The sequence below is a fragment of the Sorex araneus genome, chromosome 5 (assembly GCF_027595985.1).
Source record: "Sorex araneus isolate mSorAra2 chromosome 5, mSorAra2.pri, whole genome shotgun sequence".
Taxonomy (NCBI): domain Eukaryota; kingdom Metazoa; phylum Chordata; class Mammalia; order Eulipotyphla; family Soricidae; genus Sorex; species Sorex araneus.
In genome coordinates this window covers 29,876,437-29,894,498 of record NC_073306.1, presented here as the reverse complement: position 1 = coordinate 29,894,498, position 18,062 = coordinate 29,876,437, and the positions used below count along the sequence as shown (strand labels likewise).

Here is an 18,062-nt window from a genome sequence, read left to right as displayed (position 1 = left end):
AAAATCTGGAACAGTAAACAGAAAATTATTTTAGATTAAAAGGGACTGACTTTAAAGCTGGGACTTAATAAGTTAGAGTGCTTGACATGCACGTAGTCCAGCACCCCACAAGGTCCCTTAAGCATCGCCAGGAGTGATCCTGAGCACTACCAGACATAGCCCCAAAACCCAAACTGAAAGCAAACAAACAAAAATTGGGAAGAAAAACAGGAAAGATACATGTAAATATAATTTAACAGAAAATGTAATGACTGAAGGTCATATAAAATCAGGAGAAAATGATTAATTGTGCCAAATGGTTATAAGCATAGAATACTATGATAGCATGAAACAAGGATAACTAAGAGTTAAAGAGAAAAATATGAGAGAAGCTTCCAAAATGAATTGACTTTATTGGCAAATTTTAATGAGTATTTGTTAGAGAAAGAAGAAAAATGGGAAGGACACTAATCAAGCATTGTATTTATTGAGATTTCCCCCCCTGATTTTAGATTTTTGTTTTGGGGCCACACCAGACACCATGCTCAGGGTTTATTCCTGGCTCTGTGCTCAGGAATCACTCCTGAAGGGATTGGGGGACCATATGCGTTTACTCTTGGTTCTGTGCTCAAGGATCACTCCTGGCAGTACTTAGGGGGGGCAAATGGGGTGCTGGGAAACAAACCTGAGTCATCTGAGTGCTGGGCAAATGTCTAAATCCCTGTACTATCTCTTCTGATGTTATGCCATTCTTATCCCCCACCCCTTTTTTTTTTTTTTTTTTTTTTTGCTTTCTGGGTCACACCCGGCTATGCACAGGGGTTACTCCTGGTTCTACACTCAGGAATTACTCCTGGCGGTGCTCAGGGGACCATATGGGATGCTGGGATTAGAACCCGGGTCGGCCGCGTGCAAGGCAAACGCCCTACCCGCTGTGCTATCGCTCCAGCCCCTCCCCACCCCTTTTTTAATTGCACCACAGTGAAATAGAGTTACAAAGGTTTCATGACTGGGTTTCAATCATACAATGTTCTAACACCCATCCTTTCACCAGTGTACATTTCCCACCACCAATGGTCCCAGTTTCACTCCTCCCCCATCACACTTCTCTCTCTCTCTTGCTCTCTCTCTCTTCCTCCTCTTCCCATCTCCCCCCTTCTCTCTATCTCGCTCTCCTCTTTCCCCTTCTCCTGTCTCTCTCCTGACTCTCTCTCTCCCTTGCCTCCCCCCTCCTTTTGGACATTATGGTTTACAATATAGACACTGAAAGATTATCATACACATCCCTTTACCTCCTTTTGACACTCAGTTCTTGTCCAGAGGGATCACTTTCAACTATCATTGTTACATTGGTCCCTTCTCTATCTTAATTGCTCTTGCCAGTTCTTATGTCCTCTTTTTGTGGTGGGGGCCACATCCAGTGGAGTTCAGGGGTCACTCCTGGTTCTGTGCTCAGGGCGCACTCCTGGTGGAGTTAGGGGGATGACATGCAGTCCTGGAGATCAAACTGGGGCAGGCCACATGCTAGGGAACTGCCTTAATCTCTAGACTATCTCTGCTGCCCTTCTGCCAGTTTTGGAGCCCTCTTTCTTTGGTTACTCCTGGCTCTGCACTCAGGAATTACTCCTGGCGGTGCCAGGAATTACTCCTGGCATCCCATATGGCGGTGACCATATGGGATGCTGAGAATCGAACCCGGGTCAGCCACGTGCAAGGCAAACACACTACCTGCTGTGCTATCGCTCCAGCCCCTTGGAGCCCTCTTTCAAAGGTGATCTTTGCTATCCTGGTCTGCCTACTGCTCCCACTGCTGGCATAGCAAGTTTACCTGGGGGAGTTTTAAAATTTACTTTTTGGGTCACATGTAGTGGTGCTCAGAGTTTATTCCTGTCTCTGAGCTCAGAGATCACTCCTGGTAGGCTCTGGGGACCAGATGAGATGCCGGGAATTGATCCTGGGTTGGCCAGGTCCAAGACAAGTGTCCTCTCTACTGTACTATTACTCCAGCCCCAGAGTGACTCACACTTATGTTAACTTTAAGTCAGTATGATGTGTTGCTAGGTCTCTGTCCCCTTCCCAGCAACCAGTAGCTTTCAGAAATGGAAACGAACACATGACTAAGGAATTCAAAGGAAACTATTCTCCTTCAGCCTCGGTAGCCCCTGCATTTTCAGATATTGGTAACAGGCCAGTCAGAAGATGTACAAGTCATCTATTCTTAGCTTAATTTGGTTTTATTATTATTATTATTATTGTTATTACTTTCAGATATTGGTAACAGGCCAGTCAGAAGATATACAAGTCATCTATTCTTAGCTTAATTTGGTTTTATTATTATTATTATTATTATTTGGTTTCTGGGCCACACACAGCAACACTTAGGGTTTATTCCTGGCTCTGCACTCAGGAAATATGCCTGGTGATACTCAGGAGACTATATGGGATGGGGGATTGAACCTGGTCAGCCATGTGCAAGGCAAGCACCCTGCCCGCTGTACTATCTCTGAATTTTGTTGTTATCTAAATGACAGGTTTATCATGCAATCTCTAGGACATCTAAGGACAGGAAACCAAATAGGTATGATCATCATCTGGATGCCTGAGCTGAACAGGAAGAATCCCAGCTTTCTCCCGCCTATCTCCCAGGGCACTAAGCAAGCAGTCCCTTATCGCTCACTTTGCTTTTTTAAGTTTTTTCTTGGCTTTGTTTGTTCTTTCCGATCATACCAGTGGTGGTGGTAGTGCAGAGGGGTTTACGTTCTTATGTTCAGTACCATGTGCTGGGGTCCGTCCTCCCAGCTCTCACACTGGGGGTCAAAAACTAGGACTCCCGTAGGCAAAGCATGCATGATAGCCCCTTGAGCCACCTCCCCAGCTCCTTTTCCAGCCAGTCCGGAACTTAATCCTGCATCTGATATTTTTATCATCTTGGTTCTAATCTTGCGGTGTAGCTGCCTAGCTCCAATTCCTCTTTTGTTTTCTTTCCTTTCTGTTTCAGTGCCTGGAATTGAACCCAGACCTCACACATGAAAGACAAGTGCTCTACCAGTGGGTCACATTCCCTAGTTCCTATCTCTAATTCCTGATTTCGCTTGCATTCCTCTGTAGCTGAGACTAGGAAGTTTGGATTGCCCTATTCCTTCCAGGTAACTCTGCATCTCTGGAACAGCTATGGGAATTATATGATATCTGCTGAATGTTGTCAATAATCAGTTCATTAGCAACAGCTTATTTTATATGACCGTGAGCAAATGATTTTTCAGTCTAATTTTCTTCCTCTTTTAAAAAAAAAATTGCATAGCCAGGATTAAACCCAATGCCATGCAAGTAAGGCACATGATATATAATTGAGTCCCATCCTGTCCCTACTCTCTAATACCTAAATGAGAGAACTACGTTGAATCACATGAATCTATATGAATCAGCAATTCATGCAGAGTTACATGAATCAACTTATGTATGGAAAGTACCTATCAAAGCGCCCAGCATATGATTGGTGCTATTGGAGGCAAATCTCTCAATCAGTACAAACTTTAAAACAAGATTTCCTGCAAAGACAGATCAGGTCCTACATGAGAAAAGGAGGATTAGAATCTTCTTTATTTTGGGAGTCACACCTGCCAGTGCTCAGGGCTTACTTCTGGCTCTGTGCTCAGGAATCACTCCTGGAGAGGCTCAGGGGACCATACGTGGTGCTGAGAACTGAACCTGGGCTGGCTGCATGCAGCTCTGTTGTACCAGATCCCTCCTACTTACCTTGAGAGAGTTTCTTTCCAATCTAGAATATTCTAACTATGTCCTCCTGCCAGCTTGCTTCATTGCTTATTAGGGATAGTTTTACTGAAAGAATTGTAATTTCCTGTTCGGTTTTCAAAGCCTTCTCTACATGCTACTTCACCACCAATTTCATATATTCCATGTTTTAACTAGAAATAAAGAAAATCTCTCACGCACCCACTGTAATTTTTCCTGCTGTACCCTTACATCTTTCCTAATATACTGAGAACCCTGGATCCTAACCACCAGATCACTAGGGAGCTATTAGTATATTAAAATTGACCAATTTTCCATATTTAATCCCAACGACTCTGACAGATAAAGATGAAATGAGCAGAAGAAAGAGATAAGGGTCTCATTAGCAGATCTTGAGAAGGGGAAGTAGGTTTGGGCTGCTGATCTGCTATCTGCACAGATCTGGGAAAGTCCCACTTGGCAGTTTTTGGCCAGGGTCCAGAGAATCACTAAATTTAGTTGTTTTTTGTTTTTGGGGGGAGTGGGTATTTGGGCCATAGCCAGAGATGCTTTTGGCTCTGCACTCAGGGACCACTCCTGGCAGGGCTGGGGGGACCATACGGGATGCTGGGGCTTGACCCTGGGTTGGTCACATGTAGGGAAGGGTCCTACCCACTGTACTATCTTTCTGTCCATTGGAGTTCTAAATTTAATTTTTTTTCTAGGCATATATTAGATTTACAAGTTACAGGAATGGCTAAATGGTGGTATTCAAATGCAAAACTCTAAGTACAGCTACCCAAAACTGTAATACTATTTGATTATATTAGGGAAGCATTGCTAGCTTTAAAAGGAAAGGTGTGTTAAATGGCATCTACATATTTACTAAAAAGATAAAAATACTGGGCCACAGAGATAGTATTTGAGATAAGGCTCTTGTTTTGCATGTAGCCAGCCTCCATTTTATCTCTAGTACTGCAGATGGCCCCCTTAGTATACAGGAGCCATGCTGCAACACAGAGCCAGGAATAGCCCCTGAGCATCACAGGGATGACCAAATCCCACTCCCCACTGCCAAAAAAATAGATAAAATAACAACACAACTTTTGTTTTTGGATCACACACAGTTGTGCTCAGGGCTTACTCCTGCCTTTGTGCTCAGGAATCACTCCTGGAGGGATTGGGGGAGCATACGGAATACAGGGATCGAACCCAGGTCTGTTGCATGCAAGGCAAACATCCTACCTGATGTTCTATCTCAGGGATCACTCCTGGTAGGGCTCAGGGGCTATATGGGGCGATGGGGAAGGAACATGAGTCAGCCACATGCATGTAAGGCAAATTCCCTACCCGCTGTACTATCTCTCCAGCCCCAAAAAATATTTTAAAAAGAAAAAAGAGCTATGCTTTATACACACTGAAATATTTACATATATATGTACACACACATAATTTGGATTTTGGGCCACATCTGGGTGTGCTCAGTGGTTACTCATGGCTCAGCATATAGGAATTAATCTGGGCGGGGCTCAGGGAACCATATGGGGTGCTAGGGATTGAATTGGGGTCAGTGTGTGCAAGGCAAGTGCCCTACCTGCTGTACTATGGATCCAGCCCCAGATAATTTTAACTGAAATATCATATTGATGAAATGATATCATTGAGACATGATTAAAATAATTCTGGATGGGGCTGGGGAGATAGCTCAGAGGGCTAGAGACATGCCTTGCATGCGCTTGGTTCCAAGTCTGACCACCAACACTGCATGGCTCTTGGTCCCAAGTCTGACCACCAACACTGCACTGCGCTCTGAAAACCGTAAGGTACAGCTTTGGTGGTCCCCACAATCATTGGGCCCAAGCACTATATCACTAGGCCTGAGCACTGAATACTAGTGGGAGTGGCCCTAGATCCCCAAGCCCCGCAGCCTCTGAAGGGACTTCTTCACTAAAATTCAAGGCAAATGTGTTCCCCTGCACCCCTGCCACTGGGTAAGTCTCTGACTCTTTACTAAGAAGGCCTCTCATTGGTAAAAATGCCCAGGGGAAGACACCTGCTTATGAACAAACGGCTAGGGAGTTTATCCTTATAGAACAAAACAGAAAGAACCTGGAAATGTGGGGCTGGAGAGACAGTTCAGCTTGCCTTGCATGCGTTCTACCAGGATTTGATCCCCGGCATCTCATATGGTCCCTCGAGCACTGCCAGGAATAATATCTGAGTGCAGAGTCAGGAGTAACCCCTGAGCACTGCCAAGTATGGCTGCTCCCAAAACAAAATAAAACCAATTTCACAAAAGAAATGCTGCTGGTTTAATACAGACCCCGTGATATATAAGCAGGGTCTATGGCACAGAAAATTATACTAGGATGCAGCTACCGTGACATCATTTCTAAATGATGATGATCAACTATAATAGGCTTTGTCCCTTCTGGAGAAGCTCAGGTTCTCTCGTGAACATGGATCTTTTTTCTTTCTCCTCACATTTTTCTAAGTGGGTTTCTTTTAATAAAAACTATCTTGCTTCAGTAAAACAACAATTAAACCCCAAAACAACTGTGTTACTTCTATAAACCAATTATCTTCCATTATCAAGGTTTAAAGCCCTTAACCAGGTCACAAGTGGCTTGGTTAGCTGGTGGTTTTGACTCTACCTCCCTCTTTCTTACTTATTCTCCATTAAGAAGTCCACAACATATTTTTTCAGGCAGTAGAGATGGGCATCCACAAGGCCGGTGTGGAAACGTATCCTAGGGTACCTGTGAAGAAAATGGGAGAGAAGAGGTTTACAGTCAGGTCACATCATCAATCCTGTTACTCGGTAGGAAGCATTAGACAGTTTCTAAGGGTCACAGTCAAATTGCCTATGCTTTACTCTGGGGAAATCAGGATGATGGACATCAGTCCTGATTCTATTAAATAAATGGGCTTCTTATTTTTTATTTTAACTGGGTCAAACCCAGCAGTGCCAGGGATTGAAGCTGGACCTCCTGCATGCAAAGTCTGCGTTCAGTCCTTTGAGCTATCTCACCGGCCTACAAGGTCTTCTTATACAGAGAGGCGAACAGATAGCTTAGTGGGCTATGGCACATGCTTTGCATGTGTGAGGTCCAGGTTCAATCCCTGGCACCCCATATGGTCCCATGACCCTGCCAGAAGTGATCCCTAGGCTCAGAGCTAGGGTAAGCCCTGAGCACCATCAGTGTGAGCTCCCCCTTCCCATTCCCTCAGCCCCGTCACACAATAAAAGTCCTTTTTGTACAAATCTACGTATGGCCTTTAGGCTTCAAAAGCTATTAAATCAAAATTAACAAGCCATCAAAATACTGGTAATTCATCGTCTATTACAAAATCCTGAGTTTTTGTATGATGACTAACATTTTTCTCTTGCTTCTACTCTAAAGTTCTATTTCCTACAGGCCATACTTCTCCATTGTTTTGGGGGTGACATCTGAAGGTCCTCAGGGGCTACTCATGGCTCTGTGCTCAGGGATCACTCCTGGCGGTGCTCAGAGGATCATGTGGAGTGCCAGGGATTGAACCCAGGTTGGCCGTGTGCAGTGCATGGCACGCACCCCTTCTTTGGCCCCAGACCTTTTTTTGGGGGGTGTTATGGGAGGCCACCAGACAATGCTCAGGGTCTTCTGGTCTGTGACTCAGTCATTCTTGCTGGTGCTCAGGGAATCGTATATAGTCCTGGGGACTGAACCGAGGTTCGCCATATGCATGGCAAGAGCTTTAACCTCTGCACTATTTCTCTGACTGGTATAGGCTACACTTTAGTCGGATTTACCTATGATTAGGATTTGACATACGTCACTGCATTTTTTTTAGAAGAAAAAGTAAAATTCTATGAATGCTTTCCACTTCCTATTTGTATTTATTCTTTTTTTTTTCCATCTGGACTTTATTGATCTAATAAAATTACATTAAGAATTGAAATGAATTATACATTATTGTGCTCATGTTTTCCCCCATACAAAGTTCGAGAACCCATCCCTTCACCAGTGCCCATCCTCTACCACCAGTAAATCCAGCATCTCTCCCACCCTCCCCAGTCCCGTCTCCCCTCCCACCCCACACTGCCACTATGGCAGGGTATTCCCTTTTGTTCTCTCTCTCTGATTAGGTGTTGTGGTTTGCAATAAAGGTGTTGAGTGGCCATTGTGTTCAGTCTCTAGTCTACATTCGGCATGCATCACCCTTCCCCCGCATGACTTCCGACCACATTTTACTTGGTGTTCTCTTCTCTGAGTTGCCCAGAATGAGAGACCAGCCTCCAAGCCATGGAGTCAACCTCCTGGTACTTATTTCTACTATTCTTGGGTGTTAGTCTCCTAGTCTACTATTCTATATTCCACAGATGAGTGCAATCTTTCTATGTCTGTCTCTCTCTTTCTGACTCATTTCACTTAGCATGATACTTTCCATGCTGATCCACTTATATGCAAACTTCCCTATTTGTATTTATTCATCCAGACTTTCCTCAGACATACTTCCTCTAGGAAACCTTCACTGACAATCCAAGTTCAATAACACGTGGTGCCCATTTTTTGGGGGGGCCACACCCAGCAGTGTTCAGGGGTAACTTGTGGCTCTGGGCTCAGGAATTACTCCTAGTGGTGCTTGGGAAATCATATGGGATGCCAGTGATCAAACCCGTGTTGGCTGCTTACGAGGCAAAGGTCCTCCCTTACATACTATGGCTCCAGCCCTGGGGGCCATTCCTGAGTCAGGTTACAATAAGACAACCCAAGGACAGTAGACACAAGGGCCAGGAATATTGCTCCGTAGTTGGATGCCTGCCTCATGAGCTGGGAGAGAAGGCAGCTAGGATAGAGAAGGGATCGCTAAGTCAATGATGTTTGGAGGGATCGTTCAGGATGGGGGATGTGTGCTAAAAGCAGTGCTGGCTCTGCACTCATGGTTCATTCTTGCAGGGTGCTGGGGATCAAACCTGGGTCTGTGGTGTGCAAGGCAAGTGCCCTACCCCTATACTATTGCTCTGATCCAGACAGCAATTATTATACACAGAGAAGATGACGGAAAAAAAGAAGATATACTTTCCATTCCTGATTTTCTAACATTTTTGAGTTTTATGTAAATTTTTAGGAAACAAAACTTTCCTAAAAGTTATGAATGTGGTAATCTTGTAAATTCAAGAATTTGTCTTAAACTCATATGCAATCATCTCCCTTGATCTACCTAATCTGGAAAGCTGCAGTCTCCTATTCAGTCCCTCTGCTTACAAGTTCCTTGAATTCTTCAAAAACATTATCTACAGGGCCAGGGAGATAGCTTAAAGGGATAAATCTTGAAACAACCCAAGAACAGAAGGTTGGGTAAAGAAACTGGTACACAGATACATATACACTCGGAATGTGACTCAGCTTTTAGTATGCCATGCAATTTGCTGCTATGTGGATGAATCTGGCAAGCATCATGCTGTGTGATGTTTGTCAGAGGGAGACGGACAGACATAGAATGATATCTCTCATATGTGAGGTATAAAGGAACATAGAAGGGGAATAAAAAATGCCCAAAGGCAACAGAAATGGAGAATGGTCTTCAGTATTGCCATGGTCTTGCCAAGGAGGGCAGGGGGCAGTGGGGGGGTGGGGGTGGGGGAGAAGGACACTGGAACAAAGATGGAGGGAAGCAAATACTCTGGTGGAGAGAGTGATGATAGACTGTTTTATACATGAAACTCCAATGTTAACAGTTTTGTAAGCCAAGATGCCTAAAATTAAAAAAAAGAAGAAGAAAAAGAGAAAAGAAAAGAAAAAAAGAAGGTCTGGAATGCAAGCTTGGCATGTGGGAGGTGTAGGTTCGATCCCTGGTACCCCATGGTTCTAGGAGTACAATAGGAGTGACCCCTAATCATCTGAGCACTACTGAGTTGAGTGTGGTTCTCCTCTTAAAATAACTACTACCTATGCTATTTAATCCTCACAAGTAACTCATAGGTAGATATATTACTTTTATCTTTAGAGCTAAGATCAGTTTGTATAGAGAAGATAGGAATAATTCCAAAGTCCGAGTCATCATCTTCTAAACTTACTTCAGCATACATGGCACTAACAGTCATACAGCATTTTATTTTAGCATTATTATTAATATTACTATTATTATTGTCACCTGACTGTGCTCAGGGGCTACTCCTGGCTCTGTGTCTGGGGATTACTTCTGGTGGTGCTGGGGGACTAAGTAGTGCTGGGGGTGAGACCTGGGCCTTCTGCATGCAGAGTATGAGCTAAAGGTCTTTTTGGTTCCACCTAGCATTTTATAGTTCATAGCTTTTTTTTTTCTTTTTGGGTTACACCAGGCAATGCACAGGAGTTACTCCTGTCTCATGCACTCATGAATTACTCCTGGCAGTGCTGGGGGACCATAGGGGATGCTGGGAATCGAACCCGGGTTGGCCATATGCAAGGCAAATGCCTTACCCACTGTGCTATTGCTCCGGCCCTGCCCCCCCCCCCTTTTTTAAAGAAAAAGTATAAAACTTTAGCTGGTATGCTCAAGACTAGAGGTGTAGCTACAAATCTGGAACATGCTGAAGAAACAGACATGGATATTCAGAGGTCTTTTTAGAATAAATTTTTGGTGAACGCAAATCTTGAGACTGGGAGGCTAATAGCAGTTAAGTCACACAAGGAGAAGGCAGGTTTATTTATTTACTTATTTATTTTTTGCTTTTCAGGTCATACCCAGCGATGCACAGGGGTTACTCTTGGCTCTATACTCAGGAATTACTCCTGGCGGTGCTGGGGGACCATATGGGATGCTGGGAATTGAACCCGGGTCGGCTGCGTGCAAGGCAAATGCCCTACCCGCTGTGCTATCGCTCCAGCCCCGCAGGTTTATTTTTTGAGACAGAAAGTGGTGAGTATTTTTTGAAGGTGGCCACACATGGTGATGCTCAGGGTTAAGGGTTACTCCTGGCTCTGTGTTCAGGAACTGCTCCTGGCAGTGCTTGGGGGACCATCTGGGGTGCCAGGTATTGAACTTGGGTCAGCTGCGTGGAAGGCAAATGCCCTCCCTATTGTACTATTGCTCTAGCCCCAGTGGTGTTTATTGACAAGAGCTACTGAGAGACGGGAAGAGGTCCAGCATAGGTGTTAAGAATGCAGAGAGGTTCTCAGTAAACAGTTAAGATTAGAATAATAGATTTATGGTAGTACCAATAACCAAAAATGAGTAATATTTCTCCAAAACACTTTTCTTTTTTGGTGGGAGGTCACAGTGGCAGTGCTCAGGGGCCATCTGTGGTGCCAGGGATTCAAACTGGGGTTAGCTACAAGAAAGGTAAGCACCTTACCTCCTGTACAGAGGGGAGTGAAACAAAATGAGTTGAAAATGAAGGAAATGATTAAATGATATGCAGGTATTTGTTCTATATCATGCATAAAGGAAATTATAAGGATGGATGATTAAACACAGGTATTAAGATTAAGATTCTTAAAGATTCTGAGAGCTCATTAAGATAAAAATAATTTTTTTCTTTTTTTTTTTGCTTTTTGGGTCACACCCAGGGACTACTCTTGGCTCTGCACTTAGTAATTACTCCTGGCAGTGCTCGGGGCACCATATGGGATGCTGGGGATCGAACGGGGGTCGATCGTGTGCAAGGCAAACACCCTACCTGCTGTACTATCTCTGCAGCTCTGAGATGAAAATAATTAAAATTTTTTTTAAGGCATAATGATGGACCATGGATATGGTTCAGTGGCAGAGCACTTCTCCTACATGTGTGTGAGTCTGGGTTTGATTCCTCACAGCACTAGGGGAAGATCAGCAGTGATGAATTAAAAAAGTCATTTCTGTGGGGGCTGGAGCAATAGCACAGTGGGTAGGGTGTTTGCCTTGCATGCGGCCGATCCCGGTTTGATTCCCAGCATCCCATATGGTCCCCTGAGCACAGCCAGGGGTAATTCCTGAGTGCAGAGCCAGGAGTGACCCCTGTGCATAACCAGATGTGACCCAAAAAGCAAAAATAAATAAATAAATAAATAAATAAAAAGTGGTTTCTGGAATGTACTGTAACACCTATAATCTCTCTTAAGGAAACTAACAAAACTTGGTTGTTGGCAAAATATAACTGGTGAGAGAAAGGCATAATCACCCAAGTACAAAGAAAAGGAACAAAACTGTAGAAGCTAAGGGAGCACAGTGATGGTGATAGCACACGAAGTCTATTCAAGAAAACTCAATCCTAAACAAACTTCAAGGAAAGCTGCAAAGTGATTTGTACTGCAGATGCCCAGAAATGCTGAGGAACTGCCAGCACACAGCCTGTATCTACATATATTGGGGATTAGAAGACTTTTTTCTGAAGCCTGTACCAGCCCTAAAGAAAAGGGGTCTGAGAGAGTTCAAGTGGCTGAGCACATGCTTGGCATGTGTAAGGCCTGTTAGATCCACACCATCACATGGTCCCCTGAACATCAGTGGGAGCAACCCAGCTCTAAACACTGAGTTAGAAGTAGCTTCAAGAATGTTGGGTGTGGGCTGCACCCAAGCCATAGCACAGAGGGTAGGGTGTTTGCCTTGCATGCGGCTGACCTGGGTTCGAATCCCAGCATCCCATATGGTCCCCTGAGCACCGCCAGGAGTGATTCCTGAGTGCAGAGCCAGGAGTAACCCCTGTACATCGCTGGGTGTGACCCAAAAAGAAAAAAAAAAAGAATGTTGGGTGTGATCCTAAACAAAAAAAATTAAAAGAAGACTTAGATACTCACAAAAGGTGAAAATTTTCGGATAAATAACCTGGTTAGGAACCAGAGTGATAGTACTTGCCTTGAATGTGACTAACCTGGGTTTGATTCCCTGGCACCACATGGTCCCCTGAGCACTCCAGGAGTGATCCTGAGTGCAGAGCCAGGACTAAACCCTAAACACTACTGGGTGTGATCCCAAAACATAAAAAACTAGCTAGTGCAGGAGATAGTACAGGAACAAGAAATAGCGGCTGACCCAGGCTCAAATCCCTGACACCACATATGGCATGTGGTCCCCTGAGTGCAGGCAGCGGTTACTCCTCAGGCACAGAGCCAGGAACAGCCTCTGAACACTCTGAGGTACGACCCCCAAACTCTAAGTAAGTCAATAACCTAGTAATACCACTTTATAGAAGTAGGAGTTAAAAGCATAAAAAATCTCAGAAAAAATACTTTTAGTGCCTATGCTAGACCTTCGGAAATAACCTTGATGATGTATTCCATAACTTCCTCTACACTGCTTGCCCCCAAACTGTAAATTAGAGTAATATTTTAGGAATTGCTCCTAGTTTAGCAGTAGTGGAGATGCTGATTTAGATAAATGGCATTTCAAGACTTTCCATGCCATTGGGAGAGTAATCGAGTATACCCATTTCTCATCATCTACAATTTCCGGTATCTGAGGTTTTGATTTATATTTTTGTCTTCTCAAATATAAATGCCTAAAAGTTTCAAGGTGAATGTGTGAATATTTTATTACATTTTAAATGATGTCCTTTAGAAGGTCATTTTAATATTTTCATTACCCTTCCAGTTTAAAAAATATCTTGACCAGTATTCAAAAGAAAACAACATAACATTGGGAAAAAGCTACATGATTTTCTTATTAAATACTTGGCACAAATACCTTTACTTATAAATTATTAAAAACACATGTATCTTAGATATAAAACAGGAATTTCAGTACTAGTTGTGGGGGGCGTGGGAGGAGTGTCTTTAAAGAACAACTAAGCCAATTTCAGCTGAGGAAAGCTTAAAGAAGCAAACTGATTTGCTCAGGATCATATTTACCTCTAGAACATAGTCCCTGGACTTGCATTTCCAGTATCATGCTTTTTTCTACCACCAACATTTCTCCCACTACATATAATGCCACTCTGAATCGATGCCATTCAGCAGGTGGGAAAGGTACTGCACTTTCTACTAATCCACTGAGACAGTAAGAATCTGGGCCCGCTGGGATAAAGCCATGAGCACCTGCAGACTGAGGAGCTGGCTGGGGAGACTGCTTCTGTGCCTGATCAATACCTCGTGATCCAACTACAGCCTTGTACTAACTCACTTTTAAAGTGAAAGAGATGCAATGAATCAGAACACATTCGGAAATCAAGTAAACCTAAGAGGAGAAACAGTTGAGTGCACAGTCCGTCACTGCTGTCCTTTTCTCCTGCAGCAAGTATGGAAGCAAGAAACTTTGAAAAGAGAGGTTTCTAGCTCTCCTGCAGACACAGATACATTTTATTTTTATTTATTTACTTATTTTGCTTTTTGGGTCACACCCAGTGATGCACAGGGGTTACTCCTGGTTCTACATTCAGGAATTACTCCTGGCGGTGCTCAGGGGACCATATGGGATGCTGGGATTCGAACCCAGGTCGGCCGCGTGCAAGGCAAACGCCCTACCCGCTGTGCTATTGCTCCAGCCCCTGACACAGATGCATTTTAAAGATAACTTCTGTTTGCCCAACAGCAAGCAGTCTCCCACCTTTGGATATTTGACTTTTACAAAAAGATAGAGAGTACTGCATTCTCATATCCAAAGAGTCCTTAAAAATCTGCATCTAATTATCTTTTAACCCATCATCTTACTGAGGTTAGGAGGAGTGCAATGTCCCAGAGGGTCACAGGAAGAGAAGGAAGAACATTTTTTTACAGTTTATTTATCCAGCCAGCTGCCCTATTAAAACCACAGAGAAAAGAGCCTGAATCATCCATTGTTACAAGTTGAAACAATGGATGGGAAAAATAAATCTATGAATGATGACAGTATAATATACATAGAAGAATTAAAGATTCCACTAAAAAATTTCACAGAAATAATAAACCAATACAGCAAGTTAGAAGGCTACATATCAATATACAAAACCTGGTTGTATCTTTATATGCAAATGAACTAGAGAAGAAATAAGAAAGACTACTCCATTTAAAATAGTGTCCAGGGGGCTGGGGTGATGGTACAATGAGTAGGGTGTTTGCCTTGCATGCAGTCAACTTGGGTTCAATCCCCAGCATCCCCTATGATTCCTCAAGCCCCACCAGTGGTATTCCCCACAGAGCTGGAAGTAATCCCTGAGTTGTTACATATCAATAAAGCTATTATTATCATTATTATTTTATTTGTTTGTGGGCCACACCTGGCAGAGTGTTTTCCTGGTTCTGTGCTCAGGGATCACTATTCATGGAGCTCAGGGGGCAATAGGTGGTGTTGGTGATGGAACCTTGGTCACCTGAATGCAAGGCAAGTACCTTACGAACTATACTATCTCTATGGTCCCTATTATTTTTTTTGTTTGTCCTGTTTTGGGGCCACACCAGTAGTGCTCAGGGGACCGTACACAATCAAATCTGAGTCAGTCATATGCAAGGGACATACGATGCTCTACCATTGCTCTGGCCTCTCCTATTATCATTTTCAAAAGGGAAAACAAGGGCAGATAGTACAGCGGATGAGATGCTTGCCTTGCATGCAGCCAATGTGAGTTCAATCTCCAGCACCTCATATAATCCCTGGAGTCCAACTAGGAGTGATCCCTGAGCACTTAATCACCTGAACAGAAGCAGTAGTAACAAGTGATTAAGGAGAATTTAATTAAATTTCTTACCAAGTTTCTATAATAATCCTACATAGTAAGGTAGCAGGCTATACAATCAATACACAGAAATTGACTGCATTCTTAAATGTAAATAATGATGTAGGATAGAAATAAGATGATCCCACTTATGATCATATAAAAAAATTTCAAGTATCATTTTTTTTTAAATTTTTGGGTTACATCTGGTGATGCACAAGGGTTACTCCTGGCTCTGAACTCAGGAATTACCCCTGGTGGTGCTTAGGGGACCATATGGGATGCTGGGAATCGAACCAGGGTTGGCCGTGTACAAGGCAAACGCCCTACCCACTGTCTTATTGCTCCAGACTCAAAAATTCAAATATCTAGGAATCAATTTATAAAGGAGGTGGAAGATCTATTTAGTGAAAATTATATATTATTTCTAAAAGATACAGTGCTGTAATGAACATGGGGTGGGAGTGGGTGGGAGGAATGAGTGGAGGACAGGCACTGGTGGAGGGATAGATACTCAAGATGTATATGACTGAAACACAAGCACGAGAATATGTAAACCTGTATCTGTACCCCCATGGTGATTCATTAATAAAAAATAAAAAACAAAAAAAATAAAAGAAACAGAAGAAGACACAAGGAAATAAGAACATGCTTCATGTTCATGGATTGCGAGAACAAAGATCATTTAAAAAAATCCTACCCAAAGCAGCTTATAAATGCAATGCAATCCCAATAAAAATTCTCATGCCGGGTGTGTATGTGGGGGGTGCTGGAGAGAGAATATAGCAGATAAGGCACTTTGCCTTGCATGCTCCCAACTTGGGTTTGATCCCGGGCATCACAGATGGTCCCAAGTACTGCCAGGAGTGACTCGTGAGCATGGACCCAGGAGTTAACACTGAGCACCACCAGGTGTGGCCTAGCCCCAGCTCCAATACAGAAGAAATGCTCATGGCATTTTTCAAGAGCTGACAAAATCTGACTGGAGACACATGTTTCCCTGCTGTCTTCCTCACAACCTGCAGTGTGTATTTTATTTCTTTTTCTCTCTAACCCTTGTTAACATTTTTCTAAATAAAACTATTTTACTTTACTAAAAATTGTTAGAGGGGCTGGAGTGATAGTACAGTGGGCAGGGTGCTTGCCTTGCACATGGCCAACCTGAGTTTGATCCCCAGCATTCCATATGGTCCCCTAGGCACTGCTAGGAGTAATTCCTGAATGCAGAGCCATAAGTAATCCCTGAGCACCACTTGGGGTGGCCCCGAAACAAAAGGAAATACCTTTCACCATCCCCCCAAAAAAACCCCTAAAGTCTAGAGACTTAGAATTTCACTGGTCATCTATAATGGTGTACCAAATTATCCCAAATCCATAGGCTTAAAATAACTACATTTAGTATCTCATAGTTTCCAGAACTGGGGAATGCTCTAGCATGGTGGTTCCAACTCAGAGGATCTCATGAGGCTGCATTGAGCTGTCGATCAGGGCTCAATCATTTCAAGCTTAACTGGTGGCAGATCTGCTTTTGCACAGCTACCGACAGGCCTAAGAATAGCCTATTTCACTGCACAACAGTCATACTATAGTTACTGTTTTGTTTTCAATTCAAAATGGCTTATGACTCTTCACCATGTACTCATGAGATAGTATAATTCCTTCTGTCAAACTGCTTAAAAAGATTGACAAACAGGGCAGCAACGTATTTACTACACTGATTACACCCATGTCAGTGATAAGTGCATTTGTCTTCTTGGCGCTGCAAGCTCCAAATACAATTCTCAGCGCATATGCATTATTGGCATACTTCCAAAAGCTGATGCTGTGGTACTAATGGTATCCTCACTCAACCCAGTGGGCAGGCAAAGTGGCCAGAGTCAGTCATATGATGCCTTAAGACTTGCATCTTCCTGTGCTAGATAAACTGTCTAGTTTGGCTGCCAGCCTTATACTGAAACAGGCGGCTCTGCTCATTTTACTTTCTTTTATTTTTTTGGTTCTTGAGTCATACCTGGTGGTGCTCAGGGCTTCCTCCTGGCTCTGTGCTCAGGGATCACTCCTAGTGGGGATTGGGGGTTCATATAGGGTGCTGGAGATCAAACCTGAGTCGACTGTGTGCAAGGTAAATGTCCTACTGGCTGTACTATTTCTTCAGCCCCTTGTTTTAATTTATGAGGTCATACTACAAATGAAATGAAGCAACCTCTTCATGAACACAAGATGTAACAAGTAGTCAAGATAGATGTGGCAAAACATCTACCTGTAACCACTGAATGTATGTGTAAACAAACTCTCTCTCTCTCTTTTTTTTTATAAACACACTCTTAAAAGACCAGCTGCACTATTTTATAGTGAGTGGATGATGAGTGGTGACCACCAATTGTGCCTGCTGGAAATATTAAATGCCCATTCTTGAAACTACTATGCACATGAGTAATTAAGGGATGAAATGGTATACCACATGAAAAGTCATCAAAAGCTCCAAAGTGACAGAATTTTTGAGCACATTTGATGGATCTGACAGTGAAACACTGTGGACAGAGCAAGCATGCAACCACATCTTTTATAATGTATACATGCCATATAATGGCACCAGGCAATGAAACCAATGGGGTGTAAAATCTTCAGATACATTAATTTTTTAAGTTTGTACTTTGCAACACGATAGTAAATTTTCCCAAGTACAGTTATTTTGACTACAATTTACAAATGAATAACAATGTTAACTTTTTCCAACAGGAAAAATGTTCACTTAAACTCTCAGCTTTGTTATATTTCACAA

The 18,062-nt window shown here is 43.1% G+C and overlaps 1 protein-coding gene across 1 annotated transcript in view; it reads right to left on the bottom strand.

Moving 5' to 3' along the window:
• Nucleotides 1-18,062, bottom strand: part of EIF2B3 (eukaryotic translation initiation factor 2B subunit gamma) — a 100,726-nt gene that overhangs the window by 39,713 nt on the left and 42,951 nt on the right. Inside the window, exon 6 of the mRNA XM_055139687.1 lies at nucleotides 6,381-6,470. Coding sequence (XP_054995662.1) covers nucleotides 6,381-6,470 — 90 coding nt within the window. The remainder of the gene's footprint in view (nucleotides 1-6,380; nucleotides 6,471-18,062) is intronic.